The sequence below is a fragment of the Chrysemys picta genome, chromosome 22 (assembly GCF_011386835.1).
Source record: "Chrysemys picta bellii isolate R12L10 chromosome 22, ASM1138683v2, whole genome shotgun sequence".
NCBI lineage: Eukaryota > Metazoa > Chordata > Testudines > Emydidae > Chrysemys > Chrysemys picta.
In genome coordinates, this window is record NC_088812.1 from 11190225 (window position 1) to 11210553 (window position 20329).

Below are 20329 nucleotides of genomic sequence, written 5' to 3' on the forward strand. Positions count from 1 at the left end.
CAAGGTTAAGCATGTGCATACTTGTTTGCATGATTGGGGCCTTAAAGCCCACGTTTGAAAATATGGACTTTAACCTCTCTGCCCCCAAAGTCTGCTCTCACTTACCTTGCTGTAACTCCAGATTAGTCTGGATTTAAACCAGTGTAAGTGGGAGTAGAATTTGGTCCTCCATTTACCCATTTGTAAAACTGGTGTAGTAAATACATGTCTGCCTCATAGGGCTGCTGTGAGGTTTAATTAAATGTTTATAAAGTGCTTTGAGATCTTGTGGTGAAAATGGCCCTGCTTTATGAAAGAAGAAAAACTTTAAATTTTGGATAAAAATCAGTTTTTACATCAATCATTCAAAAATGTGAATTTTCACATACTAGAGTGAAAACCCTGTTTCACAAAATTTCAGACAACTCCCCACTCCTCCTGACCTCAACCCCATTTTTAAATCACCCAAAACAAGTTTTCAAATAATTTTTTAAACAATTTTGCACCGCAGCCCTATGTTTAATATATGAGGTTGTATCCAGAATTACTTCCTAAACTCCCTATGAAGTAAGTAGGTAAAAGGATAAATTAGCCCTCAAATGTCAGTTCATCCTGAAATCTGTTAATATTTAAATTGTTGGTGATGGCACTGTGATCTCAAAGTAGTATTTTACTACTTTAACCCATTTATGTGCCAATCCAGCAAAGCATTTAAGCATTTGCTTAATTTTAAGCATGTGAATATGAATTTGATAAGACAGCTCCATGCTTAAATGCTTTGCAGCATCAGGACCTCATTGGGTGCCCACCACAAAAGCATCCAGCTACTCTGTTATAAAAGCCAGTGGCACAAAACTATCAGTCAAAGGAGATTGACCCACACATGGTGTGATGGGCTAAAGGAATTTGACGAGAAGAAAACCCAGTTTTCCTGCTAAAACTAAATGATAGAGGGGAAGGAGGGGAAAGCAAGGGAAGGGCCCCAAAGTCTTTTTAAAGTCTCTGAATCAAGATTGGGAATTTTCTTTCTAAAAACTGTGCTCTAGCTCAGTCATAAATGTAGGCTGGATGAAGATCAGGGGGTGAAACTGCATGGCCTGTTATGCAGGAGGTGGCCATGATGAGCCCTTCTTGCCTTAAATTCTATGGAAAAGTTGATGGGGGGTGGGAGGAAAGACCAAGGACAGACCAATGGAAATACTCATCGTGTCTTAAAGCAGCCAGCAAGAGACTCCTCGTGGACTTCCCCTGCAAGGACTTGTGCCAGCAAAGGGTCTTGACAGAGGAAGTCCTCTTCTTTGCTTTGTTCTAGGGGCTGGAAATAGACACGGGCAGAGACTTAGGCCAAGGCAGTGACGGTTCAAGTGCTTAGTTTTAATACACTCCCTTTGAGTGTGAGATGGGACCAAACCACAATTCTAGATCTAAATCTCTTGGAACTTGGCAGCTCAGGGCCCATCCCTAACTTTTATACCTTGAACCCCAGTCCTGCAATGAGCTGCATGCAGGGCTACCCTGCACATGCACCGAGCCTCACTGATTCCAAGGGGGTGCATGCTGCCGAGGGCTCCCATGCACGGAGCTATTGCAGGATTGGGGCCTTGGTGTTTTAAGTTGTGGTTTTGTCAATAGATTTATCGGGTACCAGCATTGTTTTTTGGTGTAGCTCCCATTAGTGTCGGTGGCTAAATGCTCATATGCAGCTTTGCCGTAGTATGTCGGCACCATGTCCGAGCTCTGCCAAACGTGACCTCTTCTCCTTCAGGTGTTGAACCTGTTCTTGGCCTTGCTGCTGAGCTCTTTCAGTGCAGATAACTTAGCAGCGACTGATGATGATGGGGAGATGAACAACCTACAAATAGCAGTCATTCGCATCAAGCAGGGAATCGCCTGGATCAAGGCGAAAGCACATGAGTTCATGCAAGCGCATTTCAAGCAGAGAGAGGGGGATGAGGTCAAACCCTTGGATGAGTTGTATGAAAAGAAGGTGAACTGCATCGCTAACCACACAGGGGCTGATATCAACAGGGACATTGATTATCAAAAGAATGGCAATGGCACCACCAGTGGGATTGGGAGCAGTGTGGAGAAATACATCATAGACGAAGACCACATGTCCTTTATCAATAATCCCAATCTCACCGTTCGGGTACCCATTGCCGTGGGTGAGTCAGACTTCGAAAACCTCAACACAGAAGACTTCAGCAGTGATACAGATCCCAATGGCAGCAAGGAGGTAGGATGGATGCTCAATATTTGCATTAACCACATGTCCATTTCACAGCTGCAGGTAACTTCTACTGAGAGAGAAGCATTGCAAGGGAAGGAAGGCTGGTCTCATGGCTCAGGCACAGGATTTAGCAGCTGGGGAGACTGAATTCTGTTCCCTGCTTTTGTTGTTAATTTGTACTGTGATCATGCCTAGGAGCTCCAGTCATGGATCAGGACCCCAATGTGCTAATCCCCATAGAAACACAAAACAAAAAGTCAGTCCCTGCCCCAAGGAATTTACAACCCCAAGTATAAGACATGAGGCAACAAGTAGATGCTTACAAACAGCTCTTCCACAGATTGTTCCGGTGCAATCTGGGGAGGGGGCGGGGGGGGGCATAATTCATTATTCATTATAGTACAGGGGTCTATAGAAGTTCTATTACGTTGGGCAGAGTAGAAGACAGTCCCTGCCTTAAGGAGTTTACAGTCTAATCTCTGTATTGCACTCTCCTCTGCTATAAAATAGGGATAGCGCTTAGATTCAAATGTTCAGCCATTATCAACATGTTTTTATTGTCCTATCATTGATGTGTTTCTCTTGGCCTTGTGGCTAAGATCAAGTGCAGTGTCAGTTTAACATTGGGTGTGTCACCTGCAGTGAATTAAATGAAGAAGGAAAAATTTGGCTACAGGGGAAAGATAGCTTTCTGGCTGATGCATAGGACTCGGTGTCAAGGCATCTGGGTTATATTCTTGCCAGTGTCATAGATTGCCCTATGTGATCTTAGGCAAGGAACAGCACCTCTCTGCCTCGGTTTCCCTGTCATTAAATTGGGAGACTACCATCAGTTCACAGTAGTTGGTGGTTAAGGATTCAATAACTATCTTCTGTAAAGTGGTTTGTGGTCCTAACATGGAAGATATCACACATGGCCTAAATGTTTATCATTGTTGTAATAATTGTCGTGTGTTCATGCACTGCCATTCAGTCACTATAATATTGCATTTTAAGGGGTAAAGATGGGTCTGAAATGTGATTCCCACCCCTACAAAAAATTGCAAAAGTTCAGATTTGATTCCCTATCTGCACTGCAATCCTTAAGATTTTTAACTTGAAAACTGATGACTAAATATCCTAATCAGAATGCCTAATTCACAGGGTGTCCCCCAGACCATCCTGGCAACAGCCAGGAAATAGATTTTCTTTGAGACAGATTTGGTGGGCAAATGGTTAGTTTCCTCTGCTAAGGAGCTACGTCCCATGTAGAGTTGCCGTGAAATTTAATCTTTGGGTTTACCTGACTGAGGTGGTTGTTGGGGGTTCTTTTTGTGTTAAAGAAACTGGATGATACCAGCTCTTCTGAGGGCAGCACCATTGATATAAAGCCAGAGGTAGAGGAAGTCCCTGTGGAGGCACCAGAAGAATATCTGGACCCAGATGCATGCTTCACAGAAGGTGAGTTAAGCACAGATGTAACTATGGGCCTCTGAGTTGGTGTTGTGACCCATATCTAGTTTAGGCTTAGCCTAGGGTTTAGGTCTGGGGCTGGATGACAGCTAGGGATTCTTAAAGATCCCAAGTTCTGCGGACATGAGTAAATTATAGTCACACTAAGGATTTGCAGGATTTAGGCCTTTGGAGACCAGCTGTTGTTGCCACTGTCTAGATTGTTAAGAGCTAAGGAAGGTTCTATATCAGTGAAAGTGGCTGGCACCAGGGATTTTGAAGGAAGAGAATTTGGGTTTTATTGCTGCTGCTGTGAAGATACTGATGGCCACAATGTTTGACAGAGCCATCATGAAGTCCTACATGGCCACTGATTTGGTAGAATAATTCCCATAGCAAAGGTATTTTAAATGGTTTGAGGTGATTTTATCAGTGAGTTCTCTCTCTGTTGCTTTCTGGTTAAGTGTGGCTCCCTCGCTGAGTATAATTATTTTAAACTGACTGATGTAAAGCCAGTCATTCAGATACTACAGTGACCGGAATTAGCATAAGGACCTGGAAGATGGGTGGATACATTTTACTTTTAACTGAAATGCAACCAGTTTAAGACTCTAGAGGAGCAAAGTCACTTTTATGCAAAGACCCTTCTGTTCTTACAATACCCCGTCTCCCAACCCCCATAAACATCCTCTCACACTCACTCTTTTCTGCGCTGCCCCCATGCAGGTTGTGTGCAGCGCTTTAAGTGCTGTCAGGTCAGTATTGAAGATGGGCTGGGCAAATCCTGGTGGACCTTGAGGAAGACCTGCTTTCTGATTGTGGAGCACAACTGGTTCGAGACTTTCATCATCTTCATGATCCTATTGAGCAGTGGAGCCCTGGTAAGTGAGTTTTGGAAGTCTGTGAAGCCAAATTACATTATCCTGGGGCTCTTCTCCTAGTGTACTGAGAGCTATTTCTGGGCGTTTTGGTGGGGGAAAGCCATCTCTCCTTGGACAAGTTGGGGAATGAAGGATAGACTTGTGATTTATTATTAATTATTTGTATTGCAATGGGCCCCCTTTGTGCTAGGTGCTGTACAAAAACCTAGCGAGACATGGTCCCTGCCCTGAAGGTTTTCCAACCTAACTTAAAGTAAGATGCAAAACTAGGAGCCTTGAAATCTGAGTTCTAATCCTTGCTTTGCCACAACTCAGTGAGTGACCGTTGGCAAAACCACTTCACCTCTCTGGGCCTTAATTTGCCCATTGCGCTGTAGGGATAGCGATACTTTCTTTAACAGTTGTACAGCTCCTGGAGACCTTCAGATCGGAGGCACTGTGTGGGTGCAAACTGGGATGCATGGTTGTGACGCAGCAGCCATGTTTCTAGAGGCTGACGTTCTCCTACCAGTGAAAGACCTCATCTAATTTTTTCCCAGATCTTTGATCCGAATCAGCTTCTTGGGTATTTAGTGGATTGTGCTATACAGTGAATGAAAAAATGCGGTACATTTCAGCAGCAAATTCCTAGTACAACAGAATTCCTGTGCTGCTCCAGCTTCTCTTTAGTACCTTTGGCCAGAATGTTCAGAAGGTCTCTGCACCCACAACTAGAGCCTGATTGATTGATTGATTAAGCGCTCGGCTCCCATTTAGGTATCAAAATAAATGGAAAGATTTCAGAAGAGCTCAGCACACTAGGTGCATGTTGAGAGCTGAGCTGTTTTGAAAATCTGTAAGCATCCCAATAGGAGACCCTGGGTGCTGAGCACTTCTGAAAAACTGTCCCTCACTTAGCTGCCTGAGTTCCATGGACTTGTCTACACTGGACTTCTTTGCACCAGTGCAAATGTGCTGCATTGGTGTAAAAAATGACTCCCACTGGTGCAGCTTACCCTAGTTTAAATAAGCTGCTGGTTTGCTGCACATTCAGTGGCAAGTCTTATGTCATTTGATTATTTCCCAGGCCTTTGAGGATATTTACATAGAACAGAGAAAGACCATCCGGACCATGCTGGAGTACGCAGACAAGGTCTTCACCTATATTTTCATTCTGGAGATGTTGCTGAAATGGTGCGCCTACGGATTCGTCAAGTTCTTCACCAATGCCTGGTGCTGGCTGGATTTCCTCATTGTGGCTGTATGTATTTTCTGCTTCTGATCTCTGGCTGGGAAAAATAAACTTTACCTGGGGGGTGTGGATGGGGGGTAATGCTGTGAAAAGGGTCCAGTAGATGATGTATCTCACTAGGAAGTGGGTCCAATCCCATATGTACATAGCTCTCCAAAACTGGAGAAAGGACAGAACCATCTAGACAAGCAGAACTACTGGGGATTGTTATATGCGACTGAGGAATTTCTACACCACAGGTCTTAACAGATATGTACAAAGGCAGGGTTTCCATCCTCTGTGCTGTGTTAGCATTGCTCTTTCTGAAGGACCTGTACATTGAGGAAGTTCTAGAAAGAGTTCAGTAGAGTGTAAAGAATTTGTGCTATGAATGAACATACCTTTCCCTGGTTCCAGGCCATCTGAAGCAACATCTTCTGTCTCCTTAGTTTGTATGAGACACCAATGGGAGAGAGTCCAGCAGGTGGAATCTTTCCGTGCTGCCACCTGGTGACATCCATGCACATTCTGGATGTTGGGTGCTCGGGCCGATGGGTCTTTTCAAAGCTTTGTAGAACTCCTGGTACTTCCAATTCAAGTGAAGAAAAACCTTATCACGCAAGATAAAGTTTGTCTTTATTCCTCTTTGCTATAGAGGATCCAATACCCAGAAGAAAAGAGCTGATCCTCACATTTGGAGATATGGACAGCAACGTGGTGTAGGGTAGATGATAGGAAGGGTAGACCTTCAACATGGACACACTAGCATAGAGAGAGCTGGTTGAAGGAATATACTGAAAGGGTAAAATGAGGAGGAGAAGAAGGGAAATGTGAGCAAGATAATTTATGGAATAGAAAACAACACAAATATTTAAAACATGATGAGTAACATTTTCAAAAGCACCTATATGACTCAGGCTCCGAAGTTCCAGAGTCACTTATGAAAATGGAATTTTAGGCTCCCATGTTCCTCAGGTGCTTCTGAAAATTGTATTTGTGTGCGTTCAAAACATCCATCTGTGAGGCGGTGTCCTAGCTGAGGGCCCAGAGGACCTGCCGCACCAATCAGCCCAGATGAATGATAGAATATTGAGCTGAGAAAAGGCCTTTCTGAGTCTCTTGCTGGGAGATGGAAAATTCTTCTTCAAGTGATTGTTCATATCGATTCCAATCAGGGTGTGCATGCATCGTGTGCACAGTCATCGGAAAGTTTTCCCTTAGCAGCTCCCGTCGGGTCGACTGTGGAGCCCCCTGGAGTGGCGCCTTCATGGCGCTCAATATATGACCCTGCCAACCCGACCCCCCTTCAGTTCCTTCTTACCATCCGTAATGGCCATTGGAACTGCATTCACTTGCCTTGCAAGTGCTTCCCTTAGTTTTCTTCTTTAGCCCATAGTTTTCTAATCTACATTGAGCGCACTAAGCCTTTCAGAAAATCGAACCAGCTGTTCCTTGCGGTGGCAGACCGGATGAAAGTGCTCCTGGTCTCTTCCCAATGCATTTCTTCCTGGTTCACAGACTGCATCTGCACATGCTACGAGCTGGCTAAGGTCCCAGCCTCGGCTATTACAGCACACTTCACAAGGGCACAAGCCTCGTCAGCAGCTTTCCTGTCCTAGATCCCCATTCAGGAGATCTGCAGAGCGGCAACCAGTCATCGGTGCATATGTTTATCCTTCATTATCCTATCATCCAGCATTCCAGAGATGATGCGGCATTCAGCAGAGTCGTGCTCCAGTCAGCAATACCTTAATGCCGACCCCACCCCCGGGGGAGAGCTTGGGAGTCACCTGATTGGAGTCGATGTGAACAAACACTTGAAGAAGAAAAAAAATGGTTACTCACCTTCTCGTAACTGTTGTTCTTCGAGATGTGTTGTTCACATCCATTCCACTACCCACCCTCCTTTCCCCTCTGTCGGAATAGCTGGCAAGAAGGAACTGAAGGGGGGTCAGGTCAGCAGGGTCATACATTGAGCGCCATGAAGGTGCCACTCCAGGGGGCTCCACAGCCGACCCAAGGGAGCTGTTAAGGGAAAACTTTCAGACGACCGTGCACGCAGCACGCACCCACCCTATGGACTATGGGAACTCTAGAAATATCTGAGTAGATGGAAGACTTGTCCCTGGTGTGTTGGGGAACTGCTAACGTGGAGCCAAAAGTGGGATCAAATTATCTGATATTTACTGTAATAAAATGGATATTCGAAGTTTCCTGTTTGCTCTCAGCTCACTTGGGTGCCCCTCCTCTAAACACAGATCCTAAGTAACTCTTCTGATCTGTAAAATCTAGTGAATCTGTAACTCTCTCTTATATTATTATATAGCGAAACACAAGACTGAAGTGAAAACTCCAAGACCAGACCCTTAACCTCTCCCAAACTGGATTGAGGAAAATGGTTGAGCAAGATTAAATGGATTAGATACACTTTTAATAAGAAAAGGCTGCACTTAAACTAGGTAGGAGAAAAATTGTAAAGGTTACTCTGTCCTCATGCTTCATAGTGTGAGCTAATTCCAGCTAGGGTCAGGAAGTACAGTATTGCACAATTGGCAAATGCAGTACAGATTTGTTCCCTCCTTTCAAAGCATCAGATCACCGCTAGAGTAAGGATGTTGAATTTACTGGTAAGGTAATTTCTACCGTATGTAGCGAACAAAAGCAGTGCACGTGTACATATTAGGGAGCTAAGTTTTCTGAATGAGAAGTGCTTTACTGAAGATTTCAGGCTTCATCTGGTATAATAGTTGGGGAAATGACACCTTTGTCTGCAAAAATCTGAAGAGTGAATTTGACTATGTTGGTGTTCAAAAGTAAGGTACTGAAGCTTAACGTGGTCAACAAAATCTTCATTAAACATCCCATCTCTGCCAGACCAGATCCTTTTAAAGCCTCTAAAATGGCAGAAGTGGTGTTTGAGTTGAATCTCATGATGGGAACAATAACTAAGAGGGAATAAGCGTTTACATCATAACAATATTCTTGAATGTTATTTTTCAGGTTTGGTAGCATTGGTAAATAACCCCCCTCCTCTGATTCCTAAAGCTTGCTGGGTATACACGTGAAGAAAGAGTCTTTTTCTGGGTAATAATAATTAAAGCTTCTGCTTTTCAGTCCAGCGGGATTACTTTTGGCATGTACCAATGCCCACTAAACATCCTATTGAAGTTTCCAGTGACTTGAGTATATAATACTGAAAAATGCCATTGAAGGTCGAAATATCCTTTTGTAAGTTTCACTATTTCTTGTCTTATTCACAGTAGGGACCAGGGCATTAATCTAAGGGTGAGGGGCTCAGTGGACTCTTGGTTGTTTTGCACTTGAAATGCTTGAATTACTTCTGCATTGTGAGTACATTAGAGATGATCCTAGGTCCAGACACCCGAACCCATATCCTGAAGTTTGGATCTGAAACTCCTCACTTGGTCTTTGGGGATGAAGCAGGGCTGTAGATTTTAATATCAGCAGCACACACAAGAGCTGCTCTGCTGTGGAGCCATTTCTAGTCTTGTTCCTTCCTCCCCGCTAGGCAGAGTTACAGGAGGCATCGCTCCTAACAGCACTGCTTGCTACGTCCTGGGATCATTAGAGGTTTTTACCTGCAGATCAAGGTCTCGCTCAGCACAATGAGTCAATTCTCATGGACGCTTATAGCTGATTTCTCCTTATGCGCAGATCTGTTTCTCTGAAGCTAAGTTTCTAGTCAGTAGGCCAGGCTGCCTTGAGCTCATGCCCAGGGACGACACTGCTGTGCAGCACTGGTTGAGATGGGTTAGAAGAACTTGAACGTAAAACTATGTCCCTTCTGCTTGTCTCTGATATAAACTAAAGCTCCTATGTAAGACATTTCTTTATGAGATTAGTGAAGAATCCCTGCGTGTTCTCTCTTGCGAGAAAGTTCTTTCTAATGTAGGATGGGAGCAGAGGCTACGGCAGTGGACTCAGTCTCGTGTCTGAAATACCTGCACTTGCTGGAACCATGGTTCAGACCCACCAGCGTCAGTGCAGCCCTGCGACCTTCCGGAGTAGATCGAATGTGTTCCAAGACGGCCACTGTGAGGCTAGTAAAAGTCCCATGGCACTTCCTATAAGAGTACCCAAGGGCACATGGACCAACACCCCTCCTGCCCACTGCTGTGAACCAGCTGGTGATGGTCAAATCTGAAGATGGGGAAAAAGCAGGAGCCCTATGCACGAGCAGTAACATGAGATTGAATCTTCATCCTACAAATGTCAGCAATCCCACTTCCTCCATGTCCGCTTACCCACGCCTCAGGCAGCTCCTCCCACAGATCAGCTCAAATGCCTGTCCACACACACCACTCCCATTTCGGGGCAGATCTGAAACACTGAACTGCACCTGCTTTTTCCGAGATACCAGAGATCCTGATGCTTCTCTCTCTCCAAAAAAAAAAAAAAAATAGTGGTCAGTGGCTGAGATTGCTAAATTATTTTCTTGTTTTAGTCTGAGATTCCTTCACTCCTAAATCCCTTCGCCCTGGTGTCCATCTCCCTGTACTTGACCCGCAAGCTCAAATGTATGTTACTATGGTGAGGGAAGGGGAAAATAATGTGTCTCATACTGGGGAGAGTTACCATTCTGGATAGCTGTGATAGACGGTGACTATGTAACCCCCAGGTCCATGTATTGTATGTCCCCTTCTATCCCTGATCTGTTACGGCCCCCAGTCTGACTCTTCACATCAGGATGTACGTACTCATGCTTTCAGCTCTGATGATCCCTGGTTCAAGCCGCTGCTTTTCAAGCAAGAAGACAGCTGTCATAAATATGACAGAGGCCACATCTACACAGCAAGCCCCTCCCGCCCCCACCTCACCGCAGCAGCAAGTCTCAGAGCCCAGGTTAACTGACTCAGGCTCGCAGGGCTTGTGCTGCAGGGCTAAAAACAGCAGTGTCGATTTTTAGGCTCGGGCTGGAGCCAAGCTTCCAAGACCCTCAACCCTCATAGGGTTTCAGAGCCCAGGTTCTAGTCTGAACATCTACCCTGCTATTTTCAGGCTTACATTGAGAGGCCCTCCTACCTCCCCAAGTCAGTTGATCTAGCCTCTGAGACTCTCTGCTGTGGTTTTTCGCCGTGTAGATGTACTCAGAGAGACTTGAATCAATAGCCCAGACCAAAGCATCTCTGAATATTGGTGCAATAGAAATCTGGTCCTGAATTTGGTTCTTTGAGCCCATTTCTAGAATGAACTGCCATCATCCTTGAAGTTCATTTACTGCTCAATGCCTCAGTTTCCCCATGTTTTAAAGGAGGATAAAAATTCACTGTTAGGAACTGTGTCCTGTTATGAGGATTAACTAGCTAATGATTGATAAGGAAAATCACTGTGTAAGGGCTCAGTTATTTCATGATACATAATGATCAACTGACATTTTTAAATGGTTACTTGCCCTTATGTGTCTCTGTAGTGTGACAGTGGTTGATTTTAAATCACAAGCTCTCTCATGGGAGGCGGATGAATGTGTTGATGGTGAAGGACAGTTATTCTACAGGACCCTAGCCACATCCCAGTGTCATCAACAGGAGTCTTTCCAATGACTTAAATGGAAATTGGATCATGCCTGTAGAGCCATTAAGTGTACATGATACTTTACGGGCAGAAGGTCCCTTTGAATTCACAATATAAGGACCCAGTCCTGCAAGAGGCTTATTACCCTCAGCACTTATTGAGGACATTCCGTAGCTCACAGTAATGGATCCTAAGTTATATATCTAATCTAAGCCATGATCTTTAACAAAAAAAGATGGCTTTGGGGTTAAGGCAGAGTACAGTGGACTTAGGACATCTAGATTCTATCCCCAGCTCTATCATAGACCCACTGTGTGACTCTGAGCAAGTCATGTTGTCATTCTGTGCCTCAGTTTCCCCATTTGTAAAATGGGGTAATTATACTAACCCTCCCTCAAAGTAGGTTGTGATGCTCAGTGATGATTAAGCTCTGCATCTATTGCGAATCTTTGTATGGAGGTGCTAGAGAAGTGCTATGTGTTAGCAGAACCAAAAAGTCTGAGGTTTAAAAGTGATACAAATTTGAAACTGAGTGCTTTAAAGCCAAGGATGTTCAGAATTTTATGATACCAATCCATCCCCAAAATTATTCTTATTCTTTTGATATAAAGTAATAAAACCGTACTCTGTTTTTCAATGGCCACTGCTGTAGAAAGAACACTGTCACCAGGAATGAGTGAGGTGACTGCTATTTGAATAAGCTAAGCAGGGCAGTTTGTGCAGTGTGTGTATTTATTTGTATTCTTTCTCATAGGTACCTTTAAATTTTGTCTGGCTTAATTTAATGGGAGCTGCTTGGACCCTGCAGACAATAAAAGGGCGAGGGTAAGGTTCTTGTCATCCGTTTGGGCTCCTCCTTCCAACAGACCCTGTTTCCGTCTGTGTGACTCTGCCTCTCTCTCACTTATTTTTTCCCCTTTGTTTTTTTCTTATGCCTCTCTCAACCGCATTATTTCCTTTCAGGTCGTTTCAGTCAAGTGAAGTAGGCAGCTGGTGTCATGTCTTCGGTATTTATCTATGGGGGACCCAGACCTGCAGTCTGGGCTGGGCAATCAGTGCTAGGGGATTCGTTCTAACAGTTTGGAACCTTTTTTCTTTTTTTTTTCTTTTTCTTTTTGTTTTCTGTGTAGGTCTCTTTAGTCAGCCTTGTAGCTAATGCCCTGGGCTACTCGGAACTAGGTGCCATAAAGTCCCTTAGGACACTAAGAGCTTTGAGGCCTTTAAGAGCGTTGTCCCGATTTGAGGGGATGAGGGTAAGATGCCATTAGCAGCTGATCCTTCTGCATGCCTGTGGAGCGGGTTTTTTTAAGCATGCTAGAACAGATCAAACTGGTGGAAAGATAATTCCAGACAGAATCATGATGCAGCTGCTAACTTGATCACACACCCCTGTTTATGTCCCCTTCCCTGCCCTCTGCTGCACACTCCCCTTTTAAAGAAGGGAGATGCATTTAGCTGCCTCATTACATTAATTATTGGCCCAAACCACATGCCATTCGTAGAACATGTTCAACACTTGGCTGTTCTCATTTGGCCTGGCTTTTACCTCTAGCATCCGAGGGGGCTTCTCAGCTGTAACTTGTTTTATCTAGGGAGAATCACCAGGTGCAAAGAAGCAGAATTCGAACCACCTCAAATATCTTCCCCCTCTCTCCCCCAAGATGTTGGCCACAGTGGAGCTGGTGGGATTTAATCAAAGGAGAATTTAAAGGGTTTATAAAAAAATCTAATGTATTCAAGTCAGTAAAAAGCTGCTTCTCCTTCTTGGATAACTCAGGCCTTTTGTCCCTGCAGGAAGGAAATGGGGGAGAGCTCAGCTGTTTCAAAAAAGCTTTTGGTTTAATTCCTCTTGTTGCACCTTGTTGTTCTCAATCCAGTCTGGTGGTGACTGGAAGCCTTGTCTGATAGTGAAGCTTTCCTTTCCACTCCCTCCCTTTTACCATGCTTTTATGGTACTCGGTCCTGTCACTGTGATATTAGCAACACAGCACAAGCAAAGCATTGAACTTAACAAGCTTTCCTGAAATTGTTAGATGGTACCAATGTCATGGGGATTCCATTTGAAATGATTGCAGTGTCTTGTTACTTTGCCACTGATTTCATATTTTGGTGCTTTCCCCCTCCTTTTGTATTGAAATAATCAGGTACAAAAAAGCAAAAAAATCCAACAAAACATACCTTTCTGTAGGTAAAGGGTATGTTGGACCAATGGATTTTCATTGTTGCTGTTGTGAACAATATTAATTTAGGTCTATTGCACTAAAGAGCAAGAAAATGCACACTTAAATTTAAAGATACTGTAGAAAAAATGGAATAAAACAGCTGGGAGATGACACTAATCTCTAAATTTACTCCAGGGCACCTGTGGAGTAACTCCATTGGCGTCCGTGGAATTACTCTGGATTTACGCTGGTGTAATTTAGAGCAAATAATGGCCTAAGGCAGATAATGGCCTGTTAAAGGAATTCCCAGATAGATCTCTAGGGCATGACATACACTACAATATCTATAAAGAAAATCCAGGGGAAGCAATAGTCTGCACTGAGGGTAGTGATTGTACAGTTGCTGTTGGCTACATACACTAACCTCAAGTCAGCTACACAACATGGCCATATCAGAATTGTGTAGAAAGCACTAGTGAGGCCTTAACTGTGCAGGCTAATCCTGTAAAAATCTTTCTGCAAATTTCTTCAATAGCACAGTCACAGCACAGCCCCTGAAATGCCAGTCCTGCTCCTCCGCCCTCAGAACCACAGTTGCAGTTTTGTTATAGTGGAACAAAATCTGTGTCAATTTAAAATAATTTAAATAGCTGAAGTGGAATTCTGAAGAGTCCCTTTTCCCAATGCCAAAAAAATTAGAATTGTTTCATGCAGTTCATGGGTGTCGGCACATACAGCAAACTCCATGGTTAAATTCACCCCATGGCTACTTATATCCCATTTATTCTCAAATGTGAGGGATTAGTGGGCATAAGCTGTGTGCTGGCATTCTGTACAGGAGCACGTTTACCCTAAGTGCATGTTGCTGGGACTAGATATAGGGAGCTGTGATTCTGCCTCTGATTTGTGAGTGACCTTGGGCAAGTCACTTAGCCCCTTTGTACAGGGCACAGAGAGGTTAATAATACTTCACCAGGGTGTTGAGAAGTTTAATTACTGTTTGTAAAGTGCTTTGAGATCCTTAGATGTAAGGCATTATACAAGTGCACGGTATTAATATGAAGTATCGTTACTGGAAATGGCCTTTATCTGCTAAAACAGATTTCAGGTATCCACCATGTGTGTTTTTATCTTAACCTTTAGATGCTCATGGGACATTCGCCTGAACTGACACAATTGGAAAAATGAGTAGCCTTTCCACACTAAAACTCTGGCCCCGTTAACATTAACAACAAAACTCCCATTGACTTCAGCTTGGTCGACAACTTGATCCTGTTAACATCATTTGGGTCATAATAAAGGTGTGAATTAAATATCAATATCCCCAAAGCTACAGATCATGTATTTCTAGAAGGATAGCCTTTAACTTAAATTCCTGGCCGAGATTCTTATAAAAAAGCGTGATTGTATGATTAAGACTTAAAATCCAGGTTGAGCGAAGATGGCTTGTGTGAACTAGATGCTAAATACAAACAGGGTTGATTCCTCTCTGGGGCTATAATAATCTGCTTTGATGGGGTTTTTTTCCCCCTTGCCAGTAGGGCTTTTAGTTTAATGCCAAACAGTGGCTTACAAGCTACATAGCACAATCACAACGGGTGACATTTGTTCCAGTGGCGCAAAGCCAGAGTGATCAGGCCTGGTTCATATGGAGTCTGGCAAAGTTAGGTGTCTAGAGCATCCCCTCCACAGCTGCTTCTCCAACGGACGGGTCCCCAGGACCTCACACTTTTGTGTACACTTCTCCCACAATGGACAAATGTGGAGTTTGTGTGGTATGTAGTCCTTCTGCACTAGGATGAATTTCAGCAGATAGAACCAATTTGCCCCCTACTGCAACGTCAACACAATGTTAATTTTTTTTTTGTCATTAGGACACGTGTTCTTTTGTTGTTAAAGTTTAATGCTAAAAAGTGGTTTATATAACGATACAACATGGTCACAGAGACTAGTATAATCAGAGAGAAAAAAGAACTAGTATGAAGTCCATAGCTAATAAATGGGATTTTAAAAAATAAATGTAAATCATGCTGGAGAGAATGATCCTCCCACCCCCCTGGAGATTTTGAATTGTATCTGGTGTGGAATCGAGAGATTCACACGCACTTAAAATTGGGAAACTGTTTCACTTCAGCAAAATTGATACAAAGGGGTTAACTGTAATTGTGCTACTTTGTAACCTTCTCCATTCTTTTTGGTTCTGACTTTGAGAGAAGCGTACCAAAACAATCCCTCCGACCCCACGGACAGTGATTTGAAATGCCTTTGCAAAGGAAACATTACAAGTAGTTCTTTGCTTTTCTCTACTCCATAGTAATCTGCATTTTAAAGAGCTTGCTCTGCTCTTAAATTATTCAGGAAGTATGACAGTAATGCTATGAAACATGCATGCACTTTTGTCAATTGCCAATGCACAGTCTGCACACAAAAGCCATGTTCCCTCTCTCAGATTTTTTGAAAGTTGGTTATGGTTATAATGATCAATTTAAACAGTGTAAGTTGATTCCATTTATTCAGGTAAATGATTACAGGAAGAGAGACCATTTGTCCAGTCAGCATACTTACTCTACAACTAGTCGGGGGTATATCAGCATGCCAATTTCTGAATAGTTTTAAAATACGGTAGGTGATCACTATGGTGTGTGCACTTAAGAATGGAGTGGAACAAAGGGGAGTAGGTAATTGGAAGGAAAGGTGTTGTGTATTTAGCATATATTTAAAGGGCCTGATGCTGATCTCATACCCATGTAAGTCAGTGGACTTATGCTGGTGTAAAACTGATTAGCGATTAGTCTCAAGCCCTGTTCATCGTTGCAGGGAAAACTTCATTCAGTAGAAGTACATGTGTATTTAACCCTTTTGCTGCCACATTGCCAAGTTGATGGGGGCATCTAAAAGCTAAAATGGCATCCTGGTCAATTATTATGCTGAATTTAAATTATCTCTAGATTTTGTATTAAGTTATTCAGGGCTAGAGATGGGGCCAAGCCAAGAAGTTTGGAGTTGGATCTAAATTTCTGGGATGCGGCTCCAAGATTCTGGTTTCAGTCCATCTCTTTTTAGGACCAGTATAATTTTCAGTGAGCATTTATAGGGAAATCCCATTGGGTTACAGATGGAATCACTTCAGTCAGCGTGAAACACGACTAAATCACTACTAATTATTTTGTTACATAAAACATTTAAACATGAAATAGTGAAGCAGAAAGCGACCAGTTTGAGATTCTGATTTAGACATGTCTCACCAGGGAGGTTAGCGTTCCATCATTTGTGACTGCTGAGACACTTCGGCATTTTGCATGAAATAACTGGTAGAAGGGACTGGGATCATTCAATATCTTAATTCCCCTAAGTGAGAGTAAGAGCATCCCAGGAGGGCGACTCACTAGCTTAATTTATCTTTTTTGCAGGGGAGGACTAATAGGGCTGGCGTAGTGACTATTTACTACCTAGGGCATTTTCATTAACAGTGACTTCTTTTGAGGAACAGCTGTGATCTAGTGGTTTAAGGAAGAGCTGAAACTTGGGTTCTGTACCTGGCACTGATACCTCTATTTTGGGTGGGGAAACTGAGGCCCAGAAAGGCTAAATGACTTGCACAGGGTCAAGGCAGCCAGTTGGTGGCAGAGTCAGGAACAGAAGATCTGATTGCCAGTTCTGTGCTTAGGCCACCATCACCATTTCAGTGATAATGAAAATGCCTTAGGCAGCAAAAAGTCACTGCAACTCCCACCCCAATTGCCTTCCTGACTCTTTGTAAAATACCTTGAGACCTGCCTGAAAAGTGCTATGAGGAGTCCACATTGTTATTAATTATCATATATTTATTGCTTATACCCTGAATTACAGAATGCCTGAAACCAGTGTGTTTACATAGAACTTTGATTAGTGTTCCTCTTTTGACACTAGATAGAAGAGATGAAACAGTTTAAAATTTTAATTTACTAAAGGAACCTAAAATAGGAGAATTGTAATAAAAGATTTAATACCCCACTGGCCTGGCTACATTAAAAGCATGAGAGCTTAAATTCTGCCATGTGTTTATCAGGAGAAGGCTTAGGGAAACACCGCTCCAAATTCCTGAAAGACTCAAATTAGGAAATGGTTAAAGAGACGAGCTGTGACCAAACAGCACACTGCTTCCTGTCTTATTTGCTGCAGTTTGGAGAAGGGAATATGGCTTTTCTTCTTCTTGAGCCTGCAAACCTGCATGCTCAGCTATTTGCCTGAGACAACGTGGTCGCCTTGCTTAGTCACAAATATTATCTTGATGTTTACACTGACTCATGGCTTAGTCTTAAGAGAGCAATTTTAGGGCTCGATCCTGCTCTCGTTGAAGTCAATGGCTCAGAATTCCCCACTGACCTCATTGGGAGCAGGAAGCGGGCCTGTAAGTGACCACAGCCTTGTTTTAAAGTGGGGAATGGCCATAAGGCCACTGGCTGATAAATTCCTCCAAATCCATGAGCAATGATCGCTTTGGACCTGGCTTTGAACAATTAGTCAGGTAGGAGTCTGTTGATTATTGTGAAGAGTTTGAGCCCAGCCTCACTCAGTAACATCATTTTTTCCCTTTGGCAATAAAAATTATTTAAAAGTAATTCTTGTACACATGCACGTGCAAACACACACCCACAAAAAAAAACAAAGACAAAGTCAGCAGATCCAAAAAGAACTCGCCCTGTTTTTAAAATAAACAGGCTCTCAACAGATGAACATAAGAACAGTCATACTGGGTCAGACCAATGGTCCATCTAGCCCGGTATCCAGTGGGCTTCTAAAAGAACCTTTAGCCACTTGGAATAAATTCACTGCAAACGCTAGTCTAGACTAAAAGCCACGGATCTGTCAGTGGCCTCGCTTCCTATTCCCCCCGAAAAACAGCTGTATTGATGCTTGCTGCCTACTGTCTTCTGTTTTATACTAAAACTTTCTCCTGCCCCTTCCAATGCAGGTGGTTGTCAACGCCCTGGTTGGCGCTATCCCTTCCATTATGAATGTGTTGTTGGTCTGCCTTATCTTCTGGCTGATTTTCAGCATTATGGGGGTTAACCTGTTTGCTGGGAAATACCATTACTGCTTTAACGAGACATCTGAGGAGCGCTTCGACATAGAGATAGTTAACAACAGGACCGATTGTGAAGCATTGATGCCACCCAACTCCACTGAGATCCGATGGAAGAATGTGAAAATTAACTTTGACAATGTTGGGGCAGGATACCTGGCTCTTCTCCAAATTGTAAGTTTTGCCTTCCCCACCTCCCAGCCCACAGTACATGTTATATCTTCTAACAGACCATCTCCATCTCTGGGTTTTTCCCTCTTATGCCCCTAATTCAACACTCCCTTGACTTGAATGTGCATTGGATCAGGCCATGGAGCCTCGTTTTGACATAAGTTGCGCATTCGGCCCTGCCTGGGGTGCCTCTAACCCTCTATTCCCAGAGAGCTCTATCCAGTCTATTTAAAAAAACAAAACACTTTTTAATTATGCAATTTTTAAGACCCCACCAAACCCTGGATTTAATGAGGCAACAATAAAATGTCTTTAAAAATGTATATGAAGCTCTCCACTTCATGGAAAAAAAGGCAGATTTAAATAAATTGCCCATAAAATCACAGATCTGCAACAGGTAGAATTAAATAGTGCATTATAAAGGGAAAGCAAGAGAGCAAGTGAGACCTCTCCTCATGCAGTTCTGTACCACACGTCTAATCTACCCAGGCTCATTTCAAATTACTTCCCTCTAAAAGAATGTGTGGTTTTCTTCACTAGGCTACTTTCAAGGGCTGGATGGATATCATGTATGCAGCAGTAGATTCCAGAAAGGTAAAGCACGTTCCTCACCACCCCTCTTCCAAAATTCCACTTCTTATTCTTAAGTTGTGTTTATTATTGTTTTTATTTATTTGCTATAGTGATCATTAGGTTGCATTTCCTGCAGTTACAGCATTGTTATCCATTAAAGGATGTACTTGCATGGTGCCAGGGTACAGTAAACACCAATATTTTCTTTTTTTTTCTTCTTCTTAGTGTCAAGTAAAATGGGATTTGGAATTTAAAAAACTTTTTTTCAGTCAGTGATGGAACTCCAAATGTGCTGTCCTCAGAACCAGAAAATGAAACTCACTATAAAAAGAAACAGGAGAAAATGACTACTCTGATTTCACTGTTTCATGTTGAGTGAAAGACAAAAAGGCAAACAGCGGGGGGGGCGGAGGGAGTATTTAAACAGTTTTTGTTTTCACTGTTTTCTCATCTGAGGTTCTTACTATTTTTAAATGCAAGATTTTAACCTTCACAGTGTGTGTTCCTGCCCTGATTTTATGGTTCCTCTCTGATTTGCAAATCACAATATATTTTTTGGGCCTGATTTTTACAGAAGTGCTGCGCACCCAAAACTCCAGTTGAAGTTGATGGGAGCTGTGAGTGTGTCACACTTCCAAAAATCAGGCTTTTTCACTTTACTAATGATTCGACGGTTGATAATGAGGTTCATTTAAGAAGTTTGTGTATTACCATCAAAATGTTCTCCAGTTGCACTGAAGTGGGATTTAGGCCAGTGTTCTCACCCAGGTCACTGGAAGCTCCTTAAATCAAAAAAGATACTGAGGCTCCATAGTGAAATACATAACTGAGTCAGAGCTGTGACTAACCCTTCCCCCAAGTCCTGTCTCGGTAGGCACTGGCTTCAGTGCATAACCAGGGATGGGTTCTCTGATGGCGTTTTCTTGGTTGCTCCAAAGCCCTAGTTAGAAATCTGCAAAAGAGAGGGCTCCAGGGCTTAGTTATAGAACCTGTGTTGGGAAGGAGATAGCTCAGGATTAGTAAAAGATTTACAGATGCTTTCTCCTCCAGGTAACCAGCTCAAATCTGGCCCAGATTGGTTGTGATCATAAATTC

The 20329-nt window shown here is 43.1% G+C and overlaps 1 protein-coding gene across 5 annotated transcripts in view; it reads left to right on the forward strand.

The window, feature by feature from the left end:
* SCN8A (sodium voltage-gated channel alpha subunit 8) overlaps window positions 1–20329 on the forward strand; it is a 112652-nt gene that overhangs the window by 85189 nt on the left and 7134 nt on the right. For 3 of the 5 annotated variants that reach the window (XM_065576476.1, XM_065576479.1, XM_065576478.1), the window contains 7 exons: window positions 1745–2215; window positions 3532–3649; window positions 4367–4521; window positions 5588–5761; window positions 12394–12516; window positions 18380–18664; window positions 19202–19255. In XM_065576476.1, coding sequence (XP_065432548.1) covers window positions 1745–2215; window positions 3532–3649; window positions 4367–4521; window positions 5588–5761; window positions 12394–12516; window positions 18380–18664; window positions 19202–19255 — 1380 coding nt within the window. The remainder of the gene's footprint in view (window positions 1–1744; window positions 2216–3531; window positions 3650–4366; window positions 4522–5587; window positions 5762–12393; window positions 12517–18379; window positions 18665–19201; window positions 19256–20329) is intronic. The other 2 variants (XM_008173858.3, XM_042857397.2) reach the window with 1 other exon arrangement.